We start from the raw sequence: 20,150 nt of genomic DNA, 5'->3' as shown, positions 1-20,150 counted from the left end.
GATCTGATAGAGAAAGGTGATGTCAGGCTTCAGAAAATTTACACTACCCATAATCCGACTGACATGTTCACTAAACCAATCTCTGCAATTAAGTTCAGGAATTTCTTGAACTTGATTGGTATAAGCATTTGGTAATGCCCTGCGGGGCTTGTGGTGAGGAGGAGGTTATAAAAGTTTTTTTCTTTTTTCCACATCTGATATAAAAAGTATAATATTTGTCGCAAGGAGAAGGATTGTTATATATTGCTCCAAAATTATAGAGAGATCAAGGGGTTTTCTGCAAAATGGTTATATATATATATTCTTTCCTTGTTTATCTCTGGTGACAGCTTAGAATTCCTCTTCGGGTGAACCTCTATTTAAAGGGTGTGCGGTGGTTCCTGATGTTCGAGCGTGGGCTTGGTTCTTGGCTTTCTCCTGCTGGTGTTCTTCCTGACGTTCTTCCGCTGGTGTTCTGTTGGTGTTCTCCTTGGTGTGTCGTCTCTCTTTCTTCTTGAGTTCCTTGTGGATAAAGGCTTTTGGTTGGTGTTCTACCTTTCTTCTTCCTTCTCGATTTTACGGATGCCCTGTGCTGATGACCGAACGCTTCTTCGGTTGGTAAGGAGATATTCATCTTGATTTTTTGTCGAGGATTGAGAAAGGTATCTTCACCTCAGGTATTCTCTTACCTTTGATCTATTATCGAGGTTGAGATTGGTAGATCCGATTGGATCTTTGTTGCCTTCTATTCGATACTCTATTCCCTTCTTGTTGATTTCGATTTTGGGTATTTTATACCTCATATTGTACCTATTTTTTTGAGATGGATTTATAGTGAATTGCTCCTCCTCCCCGTGGATGTAGGCCCCTTGTGCCGAACCACGTAAATCTTGATTTCTTTGTCTTTGTTTATTTATGCCTGCAATGTGTTTAGTGAATTGTCTCAAAGAGATTAGACATTAGATCAAAAGCGTAGGTCGATCCTATCCGGTGCGCTTGATCTCAACAAGGTGTTATGTGGCGATAGGATTATTCTGAAGGAGAAGAAGGAGAAAAAAGGATATTATTACCTAGTGGAGAGTCCAGTGCGAGGTGGAGCTTCAGGAGCTAAGTGGAGTCCAGAGCGAGATGGAGCTCCAGATGGAGGTGGATCGGGCACGAGACAGGAGACTCAGGATGATGAGAAGCACGACGTCGCAAGATGAGATTTCTATTGCTGCAGGATGATACCTCAAGCAGATCTCAGATCAGGAGGAGCACAGCATACGATGGAGATGGAATCGAGCGGTCTGGCTCGACTCTCATGTTTACCCATCCATGATCAGCAGGTGATTGCCCCAGGGCATGGAGCCGAGGAGATTCAGAAGCTCTCAGAGTTAGGAAGAGATCGAATATTGAGTTGAGATGGAGATTGTTAGGATTTGATGCCTCTAGATTTGATCCATATTGAGCCATAGCGAGGTCCGTGATAAAAAATGGAGTCCAACGAGATCAAGGTCACCCCAAATGGAGTCCGGATGGCCGAGATATGAGTAATTAAAGTCGCCAGCATGTGCGGGCCAGCCCAGGCCTAGGCGCCAGCGCGCACGGGGCGGCCTAGGCCCAGGCATGCCGCTGGGAGCCCGCAGCCCGATCCATGATGGATCAGATGGTACACAGGGGGTTTGTGGATCGTGTGGGCATTTCTCACACATTTCTCGCGGTCCACGATACTGTTCCATGGATCGACGCATGATCAGAGGGCGTGGGTTGATTCTGATCTTGATCCAATAGTTTGGAAAGTTTATTTGGGCTTAATTATGATTTCTTATCCTAATCTAACCCAGTTTTAAGCCTTTAAAAGGGCTTAATTTGAGAACAGAGGAGTGGTGGTGGCCTGGTGGTCTTGCAGCATGATTTCTTCAGCGAAAATAGAGAGACGTGCGTGGAAATAGAGAACCCCTGAAGAGAGAGACGTGTGCGGCGCTAAAAAGAGAAGGAGTAAGGACGCTCCTGGATGGCAGACAGCGATCGCTTCAGAGGTTCAGGGGGGTCTTCCTAGAGAAAGAGCTTTTGTGAGGGAGAACTTCCTATGAGGAAGAAATTGGGCATACGAAGGTTAAAGGTGAAATATTTTTTTGTAATATTTTTTTTTCTTATAGTAAAGTTTGCATGCCCCATAGAGGCGAGTCTTTTTTTGGCTAATCTACGTATTTGATTGTTTTCTGTTTTATTTTTTCTTTCTTCCTGCTGCATCGTGTGGTATCAAAAAAGTCCAGAGAGGTGGTGTCCTGGCCAGATATCCACCCAACAAAAGATAATGGGAAGCCTCACCAAAAATGAAAGAAATCATAGTAGCCTTTGATCGAGAAAATTCTAGCTCTATTCCATCACCACACAATTTTGTGCTTCTTATTGGTGATTATTGCATGCTATCGTAAAGATGTTAACTCATTGGCTTCTTCCCTTTCAACATTGCCACAATTATACCTACCTGTTCCCCACTAATACATAGTTCTTGATTAGATCTTTAGTCTTCAGCTAACTGAAATAAAGAGAGGACAAAACATCAGTCCTCAATTAGAGAGGCCACTCTTCTTAAAGAGCTACTAGAACTTCCCCTTGTTCTCCTCCTACAATAACTATGCTTGACAAAACATTTCCATGGCAGATTACCTTCTTATAAAATCTCCATCAACATTTGCAAACCAAAGTTTCATTGAACACCTTGAGGTTCCTCTCTCTTTTGATTATTCTAAGGTTTGCAAACAGACATCCAACTAGGATTCAACTTGTGAAAGGCTTGCCCTTTTTGTAGAGTCCCTCTACCCCTCTTTAGAAAGGAAGAAATTATATCTTGCATCACATGCACCATATGGCCATGCACCATGCCAAACATCGAGATGCATTTCTCTGGATCCCATTCATCATGCACTTATCTCAGTGATTGGCTACAAGAATGCATCTTGATGATTGGCATAGTGCATGGCCATGCTGATGCATATGGTGCAAGATATAATTCTTCCCAGGAAAGGATGAATACATCACTCCAAAAAAAGTTAGGTCCAGCCCTGCCATCTAGTTTGACCAGAGCTCCATGCTCATGCTCGAATCCGAATCTAGATCAAACCAGCATTAATAATACTTTTGTTGCTATTTGTTTCAACTAGGTTGGAAGGCGGATGCCTGGTCCTTGCGCAAGGAGTACTGAAGTGACTTGCAAAAGAAGTTCGAGCATGAGGTTTTTGCTCTTGGGGGGACCCTTCGACGTTCAAGTCAGATTCAAAGAACAAAAAGAACAACAATGAGTTCTCTGAGAGGGATTACTTATCTTGGTTCTCAGGACTTTGGTTGTTTTATAGAATATCGTCGAACAGCTGGTCGAACAGTTGTGAGATCGTGCGATCTCGAGATTACAGGGCTGTTAAATATGCCATTGCAGACGAGATATTTTAGCTCTTAATTGCTTCCGCAAAATCAGGAAAGACAGTTACCTCTGAGCCTATCTACTCGGGGTAGACAGCTGTTGCACACGTTAGAAAATAAATCGATTGAGGCAATGGAGGCAGCTCACGTGCTAGGCAAATCACACAGCAGGCAGTAAGTTATAGCTCGGCTCTGCATACCTCAGCTCTGTTCTTAGGTCGGCAGCTACTGCAATAGCTTGATAGCCTGAGGTATCCCATGATAACATGCTGATCTGAGATACTCACGATACCATCGTAACAACTTCCATGAGAAAGAGCACGTTCCTTTCAAAGCTTAGATGCCAGTTCACTTACTTTTCAAATCCAAAAATGTGAATTATTCACTTTCACTATTTGTTGATTGATATGAAGTTCTTAGATAAATTACGTCAGTTAAAAATAGCATTCAGAGGAGAATTTTAAGTACAACACTAGATTAGGATAAAGAATCACTGCATCGAATGAAGAATTGTGATAAAGCATAGGCTTAGATAATGTTAAGTTAATCTTCATGAAGAAAAAGGGACCATCACAGGCTAAGCAGTTGCATCATGATGTGCGGTGCTGAGTTTTCAATTAGTTATTGACCTTTATTAGGAGATAAGCTAAGTGCCTTGCTTTGGTAGGAAGTCAATCTACTGGACAGGGATCACGCTGTAAGAGATAGAATCTAAAGAAGCTCTTTGCATCAGGTGATGCTTCCTAAATGGAAGACATGGAAGAACTTTTAGCATGAGGAGGAAAAAGTGAGAGCAAAAGAAGGGACTCTTGATGGCCTTCTTTTGGGCATCAATATGATCACGAAATATTGGAGTTTGTCTACATTTCTTGGGGATCAGTTATGTGGACTAAAATTCACCTTACTTTGCATCTGAACTCTCATCAACTGTGGCAAGTCCATGATGAGAACGAACAAGCGAAAATAGTTGCATGGAAATGGATCAAATCAGCCTGCAGGACAATTGTTCATAATCTATCTGCCCCTGATCGAGACAATGTATCAATTAAAGCATAAAATTGCATCCCCACAATGTAACAAGGATGATGATGATGATAACTGAAGATCACCATTACAAAATAACCGATCTGAATTCATGGTAACCATATGACAGAGTAAGCTTCGGAGTCATAGGGATGTGGAAATACATCATGATATAAAACCATAGTTATTTATAATTCCATTCAGAGTCACAGAGCTCAAAATAAGCCCATTGATGTTTGTAAACACACTTTTACAAAAAATGATCCGAGAGAAGCCAGTAAGTCATTTCAAAAGTGAAATGGAAAAGAGAAGAATTAATAGCTGATAGCAAGGAAAACATTTATCTAGAAAACAAGTTACAAGATTCTATATACTATAGACATTGTTCCTTGGAGGTGCTTCTATAGACATGGAGATCACATATCAAGCTTATTGCTTGACTAACACTGGCTCATATAAGCTTCTTATCTATAGGTAGCCCAATTTCTCACCCCTTTCTGCTACTTCGCCTACCAACACGCTGAAACATAGCCATTCCTTTCAAGACCTTGGATATCTTCATCAGATTAGGCTTCCCAACTCCCAAATTCATCTTTCCTGCTGAGAGCCTTAATGCTTGTAGGCAACACAATTGCCCAACCTCTTCCTCATCTTCCTCTTCCAGCTCAACTTTCTTTCCTTTCTTTCCATTGTTCTTCAGCTTATCATCTTTGGAAGCACTAACCTCATAAGCCTCCCAAAGCAAATCCATCTCTTCGCCACCCTCAACGACCGTTCTCTCTTCGCATAGCTTATATGTCATTCGCTCCTCATAAAGCTTGCAAGCTAATGTTCTCTTCCACTCTCTCTCCTTTCTCATAGAATTATCTCTTTGAAGGCAGTCAGAGTCTCTGTATGTACTCTGTTTTCTTCTTCTTGAAGTAGATCTCATAAGTTCTCCTCCTACATTGTCAGCAGCTGGGTCAGGTTTTCTGCTTGAGTTATTGAGCTCAAAAGCTTTCGACAAATCCTCCGCAACCTTGTTGGTTAACTGTGCCTTGTCAGCTTCACCTTGATCTCCAACTCCAAGGGGTGTTACTAAAGGCTCACTCTCTTGAGAGTCCTCCAAAGCATCCATAAAGGGGCTCTCTCCTAATTCACCATTAAAACTTTCATCTCCAATTCCATGATTGGAAACCATAAGGTTACTTTCTTGAGAATTGTCTAGAGCAAGTTTAATAGGGCTCTCTTCTACTATACAATGTAGACTAGAATGATTGCAGAACTCACCCATGGTTTGAAACTCCAGCTCAAACAAACCATCACCATCCAGCGCTGGCATGACTGGATCTTTGAAGTACGGCCTAGCATCGTCAAGTGGTGCAAGAACCATCGATACCAGTTGCTCTAGTAGCTCGGCTGAGGAATCGCCTTCAAGCTTTGCCTTTAAAGTATTGAGTACAATGGAGCAAGCGTTTCCGAATAACTCAGGTGGTGAGTAATTGAGGTCATGGGGGGAGATGGTGAGGAGAACGAGGAGGAGGAGGGAGGTGGAGAGGATGAGTGGAGAGAGGAATGAGAGAAGCCGGAAAAAATAAGGGAAGAAGTAGAGAAAGTAGGCCAAAGGGAGAGGATGGGAGGCTAAGAAGGAGCAAAAGGAGAGGAGGTCATCCAATAGTAGGCCAAGGAGGAGGTGGATGTCAGAGTTGCACAGCTGGGTCATGTCTTCTTCGCCTCAGCTTTCTTTGTTGTGTCGTGGTGGGGGAGGAGAAGAAAGGGATGGGAGAGAGGCAGAGGACCAGAGGTAGAAGAAGAGAAGGTAATTGTGGTGTTTCCTTCCCTTCCAGAAATGAAGAGGAGGAAAGAAAGATAATTAAGCGTGAATTGGGCTGGCAAAGGTGGCGTGAATAAAGTTGGGATGGGAAAGACTACCAAAAACACCTTTGAGAAGGATAATATTTTCCAAACATGTGCATATCTTTCCTTTCTTGTCTCCTGGTAAGAATGGCAATGTAGATTTGTGGATATGTTTTTTTTTTTTTTTTTGTAGAATGTGGGTATGGTTAATAGTGACAGCCCAAGATGGTAGAGAAGCATCAAGGAAGCCAGCTATTATGATCCCAGCCTTCTGATCTCGACTTTGTTGTGGTAAGAGAATCCATAAGAAGAAGACATGGAAACCATTGTTTTCATAGGTTGAAATAGAAAGTTTTGGAGGGATGTAAAGAACCAAGGAAAAGGAGGAGATGGGAGGCAAAAAGGAGAGGTGAGATGGAAGGGGAAAGGGGTGTGGAAGAGGAGCATGGAAGGGTTGTGAGCACATGCACTTGGAAATCATTGGTGATCACTCTCTCTCTCTCTTTCTCTCTCTACTCGAGTGGGACTGTGGGAGTGCCCTTGAGCCCATGCACAGGCCTTCTGCCCTTTGGTCCTTGACTCCTTGGTCTTTGCTTTGGCTCTACCTAGCGGCCCCACATGTCCCCCTTCTTTTGATTGATTTGGTTGCCTGGGATTCTCTCCCCACCACTGCAACTACCACTAATTTCTCCAGTCCTTCCCTTGTATATAATTCTGTTCACATGCCAACCTATTAAACATACTTTGACTGCATAGACTATGTCCTGGTTTGGTAGCACCTGATGTTTCATAGATTATAAAATAATTATAAAAATCTTTATAAAATTTATATTTATTATATTGATATCTAATATTTATAAAATCTATACTTACATTCAATTAAATTAACATAATTAGTGAAATTATTTATCTTATATAAAAAATAAAAAATATCCTCAAATGGAAAAAGGATGCATCACTTTCTTATATTTTTAAGTTGTTGTCATGTCAGTTAAGATTATTTTGATCATTTTTGAAATTTCTCTATTATAATTTTTGAGTCTCATTTAAGGTTAACCATTTGATTAGCATCCTATTAAGTTATAGATAAAAGTGCCTGATAAAAGTAAATGAGGAAAAGTATAGATTTTTAAAACTATCGGATATAAATATGATTTATACCAAAACTCAGAGGATTTTTGTAATTTATCGTAGATTATATCAGTGGATTTTGCTAGGCATTATTAAGCACGTCCAATCCCAAGGCAGGGGACTAATCACAGCCCACCTGTAGCTTTGCAATATTTTCCATCAACATGTTGCAAAGACCCATGTGATTAGTGGTAGATTGGATTGTAAACAGGTTGCCAAGTAGGAAACCATTTCTGTACTCTTACCAAAATTTCACTCACATGGATCTGAGCATGGATTTACCTCTCAAAGATAGTACCATAAAAGATATTGGCAGTTTACTGTATACATAAAGCCACCGACATCTGCGCAGAGAATTATGTGAGTTTAACTAGAGATCAAATTGAGTAGCACCTACTAAGCTGATGAGACTTTGGATTCCATGCAACACGTGAAAGGATCCATGGTAGGAGCCCTTTCATATCCTTCCACTGTGGCTCTGAGGTAGGATGCGAGCTTGCCAACAACTTACCCATCAGAAAATACAGTCCCTTTGGCGACCAACAAGGGGCAGTGGGCTTCAGTACTCGAGTCCAGAAACGTCCACATGCCCTGCTACCAAACAAAAGAAACAAGCAGGAATAGACCACCTCCAGTTTCATCTAATATGTGCCAATGATTCGAAAGTAATCTTTGGATCAAAACACAACTGCTTAAAAACTGCTTACTCTAGTAGAAAAAAAGATGTCACAGCTGTTAAAAATTACCAACGCATCATCAAAATTCCAGTCCATACCCATGTCGGAGATCAACATGCATCAAAGTTTAAGCTTGAAGAAGATGGTTACACTCATAAACCCAACCAAGAGTGTGGAACAACTCCGAAGTCATGACAGGACACAAGCATATCCATTGCCACTGGTCAGCTTGGCACTCTTGCTCGCATCATTCTCATTCTGTCATCACAGGCTTGATCTCGGAAGATTTTGGCTTCTGCTCCTTTGGCTTTTGTTCTTCAGATCTCCTATTTCCAGCAAAAATGGCAAGCATTAAGAAAAGAATAACAATGATGTCAAGAATCTAGTACAATCAGCAACTATCCAATAAAATAAAATGGCAATATAGCAACTAAGACAACTAGACAAGATCCACTATACCCATTCCCTTTTTTAGCACACAAATTTTCTGTAAGTAACATGATCGAAAAAGCTGGCTCATTCTAGCAAATTTACTAAATTTATGACTATCTAAAGAGCAGATCTAGCTGTCCCGTTTTAGTAAAGAGAAATATCGAAAAGCCTAAATAAATGAATGTTCTAAAAAACACCTTCGTTTTGATTTCTGTAAATCCTTCTGAAAAGGTGAGGGGCCATAAAACTTCAAATATGAGTCTTATGAAAACAGTTTTCCACTGTTTTACACCATCGCATACCAGTAAAGTGTTAAACTAAGTGATCTAACCAAAAGCACATATCAGGGCACAGCCAGAAAAGAAGTGACACAGCACATAGCATATCGACATCTTAACAGGGCCGCCCCCCAACCCCCCACCCCCCAACCCCAACCAAAAAAAAAAAAGGAAAAAGCAAAAAAGAAAAAACTCAAACCAAAAAAGGGTGTGGAGGGTGTTGGGGAATAGAAGAGATAACATGTTGACACATGAAAGTATGGCTGGTAACAAGTAATGACCATGAAAATGGCAAGATTACATCATGTCAATAGGTTTTGGTTAATCTAAACTTCTTGATTTTCTTTTAACATAATTGCATACTTGTTCATTTTCATTTGGGCAAAAGTGTTGTTTTCGATCAGTCAAAACTAAGAAGTTATATTCAAAATTATAGTCGTTTCATTAGAAAATGCTAATAAAAGCGTTGAAAGAATAATGCCCTACAATCTAATTGTATGGATAATATGAAGAAACTTTTCTACATTTTCTTCTTACTCATTTGCATGACATTAGTTATATTATTCATGAGGTATTATATTTTATCATTTGCTGCATCATATTTTTATAATTATGATAAATCTCATAGATTAGGGTAACGATTTTACGACCATGATGAGATCATACCAGTGAGACCTAAAATCTTGATAGCCTCAATCTAAAATATTTTCAGTCGTTGGATCATCGAGTCGGAGATCGATGATGCTAGTAAGACTGGTACATCCTATATATGTTTGACGGAAAGGATTGTTAATCTCACAATCACTTGTGTGGTAATACTAATACAAGGATATAGGTGCTCATTAGAGAATGAGTTCATTGAACTGACCTGCAGAAAAAACATCTGATGGAGCCTTACAGTATGTTGATAGATGGTTCTCCAGTCGGAGTGGTGCATTGATTTTTTGACCTGAGATCACTATGGTACCTTGTGTATATGGATCCTTATTTTGATTTATTCCCTAGCATGCCACTTTGAGATGTGTGTGGGATATTCTAGGTATGGTGAAGTATATATGGAGGTTGTAAGTGGTTAATAAAGAATCGATCACTCTTTGTAGGAGGAGAGAACATCCTATGTGATTTCATAGGATGATGACTCTGAGAATCTCTAGCCAGAGCAGGGATGAGCAGTAGAAAAAGTTTCTATTGATTCATCATCCGAGTCATCATCATCAAATTGAGATATATATAGATAGATATTTGAGCTTGACATGATTCCATATCTATGGTCTGTTTGGGATGTTATGTGATCGAAGGATTGAATTGCACGGTAACTCACCACGAAAGGATAATTTTGGTATTTCTATCAAATTTTAAATCTTTTGAATAGTCATGACATATTGCTAGACGTCAATCTTGACTTGTGGACTCATCAGAATTTAAAGAGTTTAATTCAAAAATTAATTATGAAGAGTCCTAGTTGATTGAAACTCTTGAGCTGACCTAATCTAATTGGATTAGGGTTATGTCGAGAGTCTGGATCCACTGCTAGCTAGATTTAGAATCCAATGGATCACACATAATAAAGATTTGATCTTGATTCAATCTATTTGGATTTATTATAAATTTTATGGGTTAATTGAATTGCTAGCACATGAATTAACCCAAGTTTCCAATTAGATTCAGTGCAAAGGTATTTATGCTAACCCTTATCTTGTTGCCTTGACGTAATGTGATTAGGTTTGAACCATTTAATTGTTAGGTAGCTGAGTTGATTTTTATGGAAGAGTTTCATGTGAAATCCACCTCCTCCACGCCAATCTACATGCAAGAAAAAAAATGCCGCCCCATTTAATTTTGGCATTAAAGAAGAGGAGTCCTTCTCTTCCACTCCTCTTAAATTTCTTACCATTTTCTCCACACATTTCTTCATTTTTCGTGTCATGTGATGACTCTTGGATTTATTGGCATAGAAAAGAAGGAAGAGTCCTTCTCTGGCAAGGAGTTTGAATGCAAAAATTTATTTGGAATCTCTTATGTTTTCATGCGATGAAATAGAAGAGTCCATTTCATATTGGACTCTTAACTTTCTTCTTATTTCTTCTCTTATTCCATGCTAATTTTTTAAGAGTGGCGACATCAGATGGCACTTTGGGCAGTGTGCATAGAGGAGAGTCCTTTTGCAGATGAAATACCTAGCTAAATCCCTTAAATGGATATTTATCACTGAGGAAATCAAAGTGACACCAATAGTTGGCATCCTTTGGAGGCACCCCTTCCTTCTTATATAAAGGAGGCATGTCCTAGATGAAAAACATGAGAAAAAATCTGGTGATTAGGCATAGAAATAAAGAAGAAAAAGATAAAAAATTAGAAAAAAAATAAGAAAAGGGAGAAAGAAAAATAGAAAGGAAGGGAAGAGAAATTAGAATGCATGTGATGCTAGCTCTAAAATCAAATTGTTCAAGTGTTGAACATCAAATCTAATTTTTATGTGGTGTGTTCTTATGAGGAATGGTTCCTAGAGTAGTCCTAGTGGGGGTCTCGAAGGCATACAAGTGATGGTGTAATCCGTTCTTGTGAAGGACGATCAGCAGCATACTTGTGAAGATGGCTGTAGTACTATATCAAATTGAGAAGGATCCTGATCAGTCTCGTGTGGATCACTGTTGGAAGACTTCTCCTTTAGAGTCTTGTGGAGATCTCATGATTACCAGATCGTCGTCTTCATATTGGTATATGGCTTCTGATCTCTGCTTGTTATACATGCTTATGATGTTTGATTGCAATCATCTAGATGTTTCTAGGATTTTTGTGTTCCGGTAGCCTAGTTTAATTGTTAAACTTATTTTCAATACTTGAATGTATGTAAATTTTTTTAAAAATTTATATTTCGCTACATCATTGAAACCCAACAGTGATATCAAAGTCACCCTTGATTGATTCAATTAAATTTTATATTATTATTGTGATATGGATAAGATCCAGTTCATATTATGTCAACATCAGATTTTTGATTGATGTTTAATTGATGTTCTTGATGCATATTTTGTTAATAATAAAATATTATCAATCCATAATCAAATTTTAGATATAAAATTTCATGATCTTTAGACTTGTGAGACAAGTTTAAGTTAGCTCCTATGATCTAATTATCGATGGAATTGTAAATCCAGTGTATGTGATGCACGAAGCCTTGGAATGATATATTGGATGTATATTGTCAAGACTTAAGATTTTTGCATTTGATGCATTTACCTAAGATCTAAGGGTCGACCACTATGTTATTGGGTACTCACCATTATGGATCTTCCACTTTGGTTATTGTCCTAGGTATATGTGGAGCCAAAAAAATTTGATCTTAGAAAGGATGCATTAGACATGGATTAGATTTTTTTGTCGATGGATTTGTTTAACTATAATTTATTGATCTAATATGATTAAAATTAATGATTATAAATTAAATCAAATTTATAGTTCTAATTTGATTAGAAGTGATGTTTAATTTAGATTGATCAAATTGTCATTTACCTAATTTGATTAGGATTTGAGTCATGGTTGACAGAATCTATGCTAACCTAATTGGATTAGAGTTAACCTAGAAATTGATCATCATAACTCAAAACGGTGACAAAGGATAGACTTAAAATTATATTTAGGTCAAGTATTGAACCCAAATCAAAAACCCTAGATGCACCTTATGCTCGAATATTTAAACATCTTTATTGACATGTTTATGAATGATATTGCAATTTAATTGTTATAAAATGTATGTTGAGTGGTTATGGACTATGGTACATCAATATGATGGATGTATGCATGAATGCTTCCCTATTGGCTGATTATATAAATACATCTGCAAGAGTTGCAATAAGAGTTGGGTGCCCCTGATGTATTGTATTATCAGCTGAATCTTTCTTTTATATGTTCCTAACTGTTGATTGGGACTTTTACATATTGATGTAAAAATTATAGAAAAAATTATTTAAAAATAGATATAAATAGTTTCTTTTAATTTTTAGATAAAGATTGAGCATTCGTGGTAGTCTTCATGAAGATGAAGACTGGACTACCAGATGTTTAGAGAGTAGAGGTGCATTAAAATTGATCATGAGATGGTTCAATCTGTGATACACCTAGAATTAGACCTATATACCATCCTGTGGCTCGGATGATTTTTCAGAAGTTTATAACCATTAGATTTTCTTTATATGCTTTGGTAGTTAGAATTAAAATTTAAATTGCATACAATGTATGTATATGTTTTGGATGTACGTGAGACTTAAGTCTTTTGTTTAAATTATATTAAGTCATAATGACGAAGTGTTAAGAACACTACCTATGCCTTCCTTCATGCTAAGTCAGTATTGTGTTAAGAACTATAGTAGGCTTGTTGTGCTATCCACAAGACTTGTTATGGAGATTGATTTGATAATATCTTGATGCATAATGAAGCTAATGGTATTTAGCTCATACTAAGTCAATAGAGTATATCAAAAAACTATAGTAAGTTTGTTGTGCTATCCACAAGGCTTACTATAGGGATTGATATGATATTGACTAAGTGATGCTTATAGTATATTCTGACAGTGCTGCCTTGTTGTGCTATTTACAAAGATAATATTATTCAGATATGGACATATAAGATTGAAAGATACGACTTAACTAAAATACTATAGTTTGTTGTGCTATCCACAAGGTTATAAGTATTTTAGAGATAAAAGTTATGTTGAGAGTTGCATAAGATGCAATCGATAAACAGTTGCCTACCTTTGAACTCATAGGAGCTTGTTGTGCTATCTACAATATTTTTTATGAGAAATTGAGATCTCAACCCTACTAAGAAACTAGATGATATATTTTTTTATTTTTATACTTAAGGGCTATGAAATTCGTTAAAATAGTGGGAGACATATTTAGATAAAAATCTCATCTAAATTATATATGTCATTATAAGTAGTCTTTTTATATTCTTATATAACTGTGTCTTCACTATCCCTGCTTTAAATTGATCGAACTTCATGGAATGGTTAAGGAACCTGAGAATAGTTCTTATATAGGGGTTAGTCTCCTATTCTCCTGATTTCGATTTGTTCAGAGATGATACTATAAAGAAGAAAAAATCACATATGAAATATGGTGGATGACAGTATGACTGTTAAATATATCTTGATTAACTTAATCATGCAATTAAGTCAATATCATAGATGATGAGATAATTCAAGATTCGATCTTGCTAACTCTCCAAATTTTTTCTTTAGTATCTCTCAAGAGAAAAAAGTGAAGATTGTCTTCACTATGGGTATCTATTATCATTACAGCAATGATGAGCATTAGAGATAAATTATAAGAGTTATTTTACAAATATGAAGCAGTAGCATGATGCAAATGTTGCATCTACTAATAGTTTGTATGTGATACAAACTAATTTATTATTAAGTATTTCAACTATAAATTTTTTAGGTATGAGATACCTTATATAGGTTTCACTTAGACAAAACGTTACTAGACCTATAAAGCTAAAGAGAGGTAACTATATATTTTTTGGTACTGATAGATTGTCCATTCATGCTAAGGCTGTAGGAACATATTTAACCTTCTAGTAAGGTTTAAAAAGTAAGAAACTATTGTTATATGCCTAAATTTATCAAAAATATTATTTTAATTTCTTTGTAATTGTAGCATGATTTTGAAATTAATGTTAAGAGCAAAAGTTGCTCTCCTTCTAGTAAATTTTATGGCTATGAATTTTTGATAATGGTCTTATGTTTCTGTCACTCAATGATATTGTTCTTTATGTTGATGAGAACAAAAGAAGAATATATGATGGTCACATATCTCTGGCATTGCCAACTTGATCATTTTTGTGAGTCAAAAATAAATAAATAATATAAAGAAGAGTTCTTTATTCTATATGATTTTGAATCATATATAACTTGTAAATCTTATCTCATGGATAAAATGACCAAAATCTCATTTTTTGGATATGAAAAAAGGCGAGCAAGATATTAGTTCTTGAACATATGGATGTTCGAAGACTAATAATATCTCGATCCAGAGATGGATACTTCATATGAGATATAGTGTATTCTCTAATTTGCTTCACAAATCTCATTCTTGAAGATATGCTCTAAAAATTACTGTATGTGTTATGAATTAGATATCATCAAAATCTACTAGTAACACTCCATATGAGATATGGAAAGAGGCAGGTTGTCCAACTTATGTGAAAGGAGTTGATATACATAAGTTTTATGCTAGATCAGATTAGTATAAGTTTATAGGTTATCCTAAGAGTAGTATATGATACTACTTCTACCACTCTACAAGACAAAAGGTGTTTTGTTAGTTGGTATGCCATCTTTTGAAAAAGAAAATTTTTTAAGAAGAGGTCAGTAGGAGGATAATTGAATTTGAAAAGTTCAAGACCTATGAACTATACCATCATAATCTGTGGAGTATGCACAAGTTGATCCTTAACCAAATGTGCCTATTGATGAGGCACAACCATGACATACACCTCCTCGCTGAAGGTCAATCTGAGTGTGTAATGTACCACTCAAAATATGAATTTATCATTGAGAATGATGATACACTATACATCATTGAGAATGATATTTTTCGTGATCTATTTAGAGATAGTTATGACTAGAGACTCTAACAGATGGCTTGAAATTATAAAATTCAAAATGAACTTCCTGTACATCAACCAAGTATGGACTATGATTGAAGCAACTATGGGTATGACCCAATAGGTAGCTAACAGAAATATCAATCCAAATTTTTGCTTGCTATTGTCGCACACCATCTAGAGAGTTTATCTCTAGTGAGAGGACAATTTCATTTATGGATTATAGCAGATATTGAAGAGTTGGTACTTCTATTTTTGATGAGATAGTCAAAATATCTGACTTTATCGAAATATGGATGAACCAAATGTATGCGAGAAGATAAGTGGGAGTCCCACTAACTTCTTTATTTTTGTATGTGAAAGACATACAGCATATTAGGAAGGTAGTCCCGATATTGCACTCAGTCAATGACATGCTTATCATAAAAATTTTTATTGAAAAGATTTGGGTTAAGCATTCAATATATTTGGCATCTATAGTGATAGATGTAAGTGGATGCTGGGCTTGTCCCAGTCTAGGTATATGGATTATATGTTGAAAGGGTTCAACATGAATAGATGTAAAAGAGTTTACTTATCCATATATTCAATGTACCAAGTTTGATGTGATTTATACCTTGTGCATGATCATTGATTTCAGGTAGATCCATGATAGGATCTTCTGAAAACTATGAAAAGCGTTCTCAAAGTACTTGAAAAGTACTAGAGAAGTAGTAAATTAAAAAAATTTCAAACAATAAATTATGTTTGACTCAGTTAATTACTGTTATTAAAGATTGCTAAGGAAAGTCGCCTGATAAAGGGTTCATCATTGAGTTGGGTGTGGTCTCACTAGGAACCCATGCACATCCTATGGTACTTTCACCTCGTTCATGATTGGATCATAAAATGAGTTCATATAAAGAATAGTATAATAAACTAGTTTACTAAGCCTTTGCACAGCAGCAGTGTACTCGCCATCCTGATTGCATAGGCATCAGGTGTAGGAGCAATTGGGTTTAGTGCAAGTGAAAGATTGAAAGAATAGTGTCCTACAAGCCAATAGTATGGGTAATGCGAAGAAATTTTTTTATTTTTTTTTCTACTCATTTGCATGACATTAGTTATATTATTCATAAGGTATTATGTTTTATCATTTGTTGCATCATATTTTTATGATTATGATAAACGCCATAGATTAGGATAATGATTTTAAGACCATGATAAGATCATGTCAGTGAGACTTAAAATTTTGATATTCTCAATCTAAAATATTTTCAGTCATTAGATCATCGAATCAGAGATCGATGATGCCGGTAAGATTGGTACATCCTATGTATGTTCAACGGAGAGGATGGTTGATCTCACAATCACTTATGTGGTTATATTAATACAAGGATGAATGTGCTTATTAGAGAATGAGTTTATTGAATTGACCCATAGAAAGAACATCTGATAGAGCCTTATGGCATGTCGACAGATGGTTCTCCAGTGGGAGTGGTGCATGTGATCCTTTGACCTGAGATCACCATAGTACCTTGTGTATATGCATCCTTACTTTGGTTTATTCCCTAGCATGCCACTTTGAGATGTGTGTGGGATATTTTGGGTATGGTGAAGTATACATAGAGGTTGTGAGTGGTCAATAAAGAATAGATCACTTCTTGTAGGAGGAGAGAATATCCTATATGATCTCATAAGATGATGACTCTGAGAGTCTCTGGCCAAAGTAGGGATGAACAATAGAAAAGGTTTCTACTGGTTCATCATTCGAGTCATCATCATCAGATCGAGATACATATGGATAGGTATTTGGGCTTGACATGATTCCATGCCCATGGCCTGTCTGAGATGTTGTGTGATCGAAGGATTGAATTGCATGGTAACTCACCATGGAAAGATAATTTTGATATTTCTATCAAATTCTAAATCTTCTAGATAGTAATGACACGTTGCTAGACGTCAATCTTGACTTGTGGATCCATTAGAATTAAAAGAGTTTAATTTGAAAATTAATTAGAAAGATTCTTAGTTGATTAGGATTTTTGAGCTGACCTAATCTAATCGGATTAGGGTTATGTCGAGAGTCTGGATCCACTACTGCTAGATTTGGAATCCAATGGATCACATACAATAGAAATTTGATCTTGATCGAATCTATTTGGATTTATTATAAATCCTACGGGTTAATTGAATTACTAGCACATGAATTAACCTAAGTTCCTAATTGGGTTCAGTGCAAAGATGTTTGTGCTAACCCTTATCTTGTTGCCTTAATCTAATGTGATTAGGTTTGAACCATCTAATTGTTAGGTGGTTGATCTGATTTTTATGGAAGAGTTCTATGTGAAATCCACCTCCTCCATGCCAATCCACATGCAAAAAAAAAAATACCACCCTATTTAATTTTGGCGTTAAAGAAGATGAGTCCTTCTCTTCCACTCCTCTTAAATTTCTTACCATTTTCTCCATGCATTTCTTCATTCCTCATGTCATGTGATGACTCTTGGATTTATGGATGCAGAAGAAAAGGAAGAGTTCTTCTCTGGCAAGATGTTTGACCGTCAAAATTTATTTGGGATGCCACATGTTTTTTGTGCGATGAAATGGAAGAGTCCATTTCATATTGGACTCTTAACTCCCTTCTTATTTCTTCTCTTATTCCACGCTAATTCTTTAAGAGTGGCGATATCAAATGGCACCTTCGATAGTGTGCACAGAGGAGAGTCCTTCTACAGATGAAATACTCAGCTAATTCTGTTAAATGGATATTTATCACTGAGGAAATCAAAGTGACACCAATAATTGCCATCCTTTGGAAGGCGCCCCTTCTTTCTTATATAAAGGGGCATGTCCTAGGTGAAAAATATGGGAAAAAAACTGGTGATTAGGCATGAAAATGAAGAAGAAAAAGATAGAAAAAATCTAAAAAAAGATAAAAAAAAGATAGAAAAAAATTGAAAGGAAGGGAAGAGAAATTGAAAAGCATGTGATGCTGTCCTAAAATCAGATTGTTCAAGTGTTGAACATCAAATCTGATTTTTATGTGGTGTGTTCTTATGAGAAATAGTTCTTAGAGTGGTCCTAGTGAAGGTCTCGAAGGTATACAACGATGGTGCAATCTATTCTTACAAAGGAAGATCAATAGCGTACTTGCAAAGATGGCTGCAGTACTACATCGAATTGAAAAGGATCTTGATCAGTCCCTCGTAGATCACCGTTGGAGAGCTTCTACTTTGGAATCTTGTAGAGATCTCATGATTACCAGATCGTCATCTTCATATTGGTATATGGCTTCTGATCTCTACTTGTTATACATGCTTATGATGTTTGATTGCAACCATCAAGGTGTTCCTACGACTTTTGTGTTCTGATAGTCTAGTTTAATTGTTAAACTTATTTTCAATATTTGAATGCATGTAAATTTTTTTTAAAATTTATATTCTGTTGCGTTACCGAAATCCAACAATCATACCATGGACACTACTTCCATCACAGAAACCATCCAACTATTGGTCATATAAAGTGTGTTTTTGTAGGATTATAACTTTCTTAAATACTAGGTTCACAGGAATTGTATTAAGATCTTCAGACTTTTTTTTTCCTAATATACGATGAACAAGAAGATATAACTATCTAGCAAGTATACGAGGGATCCACATGTTCAAATTTACTTATTAGGGACAACAAATTAATTATTTTTTCTCAAATATGTCACAAAAATATTTCCTATTTATTTATCTAGAACAGTACTTACCGACCACACTACTGACAACACCCAAAATTCAAGCCATTGATGGATTGGGACCACCAACCACGTAAGGTGGGTTCAATCCTAAAGGCTAGGAGCGGTCTTGGGTGTTTGGGAAGTGGGTATCTTTTGTATTTTTCTTTTATTGTGGGTATCTTATGTGCATTTGTTCTCTAGAAGTGTTATATTTTCATACTTCTCTGCATTCCATTTAATTTCAACATATTTACTTAAGATTGAGAAAACCAAACATCTAAAATGCAAAACTTTCGTTCAAACTAAATCAAGCATCTGAAATACAGAATATTAAGAGAATGTTTGGTTGGAGGGAGTGAGGGTCTGAAATTGAAATTGAAATGGGTGACTCCTATTCTAACCATTTGATCGGAAGAAATCTCGTTCCGATTCTGATTTCAGAGTGGAATAAAAATAGTTTAATCTATATAGAACTCAATTCCTACTCTCTTTTATAGATTCAAATTTTGATTCTAATTTTGATTTCAGTCACGAACCAAATGCTTAGGGGGGATTTAGTTATTCCGATTTCGATTCTAAATCATTCCGATTTTCATTCCCATTCTGATTCCGGTTACGAACTAAATACCCCCTAACTTCGTTCAACTATATTCCGAAGCAATTCCAAATATGCATCCAATAATTGCTCATCACTTCATTGAAATTTTACCACATCTTTGTGCAAATTCCTACTTCAACCAAATCAGAGCACAAAGTCAAACATGAACTTACCTCATCGTACACAAAAAATATTGTTGCATCAAGGGAAAAGTCAACTAATAGCCTAGAGTTGCCTCCAATGCCCTATGAGACAGGATTCCATCATCTAGTTTTGCATCTTTCCCAAGGAAGATTGTTTCTAGATATCACAGGGTAAATCTTCGTTAAAACCAAATATTCTAACCCAAATCAAGCCTGAAAAATGCTTTCAGATATCCAAAATAGATGCCAGCCCCACATGAAAGGAACAGTATTGCATCTGATTAGTTTAAATAAAATCAGTTCCCGTATGTATCCCAACATGTCATGGG

The 20,150-nt window shown here is 36.7% G+C and overlaps 1 protein-coding gene across 1 annotated transcript; it reads right to left on the bottom strand.

Moving 5' to 3' along the window:
• Window positions 1–4,701: 4,701 nt before the first annotated feature.
• LOC105036106 (uncharacterized) lies at window positions 4,702–6,620 on the bottom strand. The gene is made up of 2 exons (XM_073243931.1): window positions 5,677–6,620; window positions 4,702–5,538 (listed from the first exon to the last, which is right to left on the bottom strand). The coding sequence occupies exons 1-2, from the start codon at window positions 6,107–6,109 to the stop codon at window positions 4,895–4,897; spliced, it is 1,077 nt and encodes a 358-aa protein (XP_073100032.1). The 5' UTR covers window positions 6,110–6,620; the 3' UTR covers window positions 4,702–4,894.
• Window positions 6,621–20,150: the final 13,530 nt, after the last annotated feature.

The sequence above is a fragment of the Elaeis guineensis genome, chromosome 9, assembly GCF_000442705.2.
Source record: "Elaeis guineensis isolate ETL-2024a chromosome 9, EG11, whole genome shotgun sequence".
NCBI lineage: Eukaryota > Viridiplantae > Streptophyta > Magnoliopsida > Arecales > Arecaceae > Elaeis > Elaeis guineensis.
The sequence above is the reverse complement of the archived record's forward strand: the minus strand, read 5'-3'. Positions and strand labels throughout refer to the sequence as shown.

Bases quoted from the DNA above. Each gene is read 5' to 3' on its own strand.
- LOC105036106 (XM_073243931.1), bottom strand. From the start codon at position 6,109: ATGACCCAGCTGTGCAACTCTGACATCCACCTCCTCCTTGGCCTACTA. The intron at 5,539-5,676 runs GTGAGTTCTGCA...ATGGTGAATTAG, and splicing joins GCTGGAGTTTCAAACCATGG to GAGAGAGCCCCTTTATGGAT.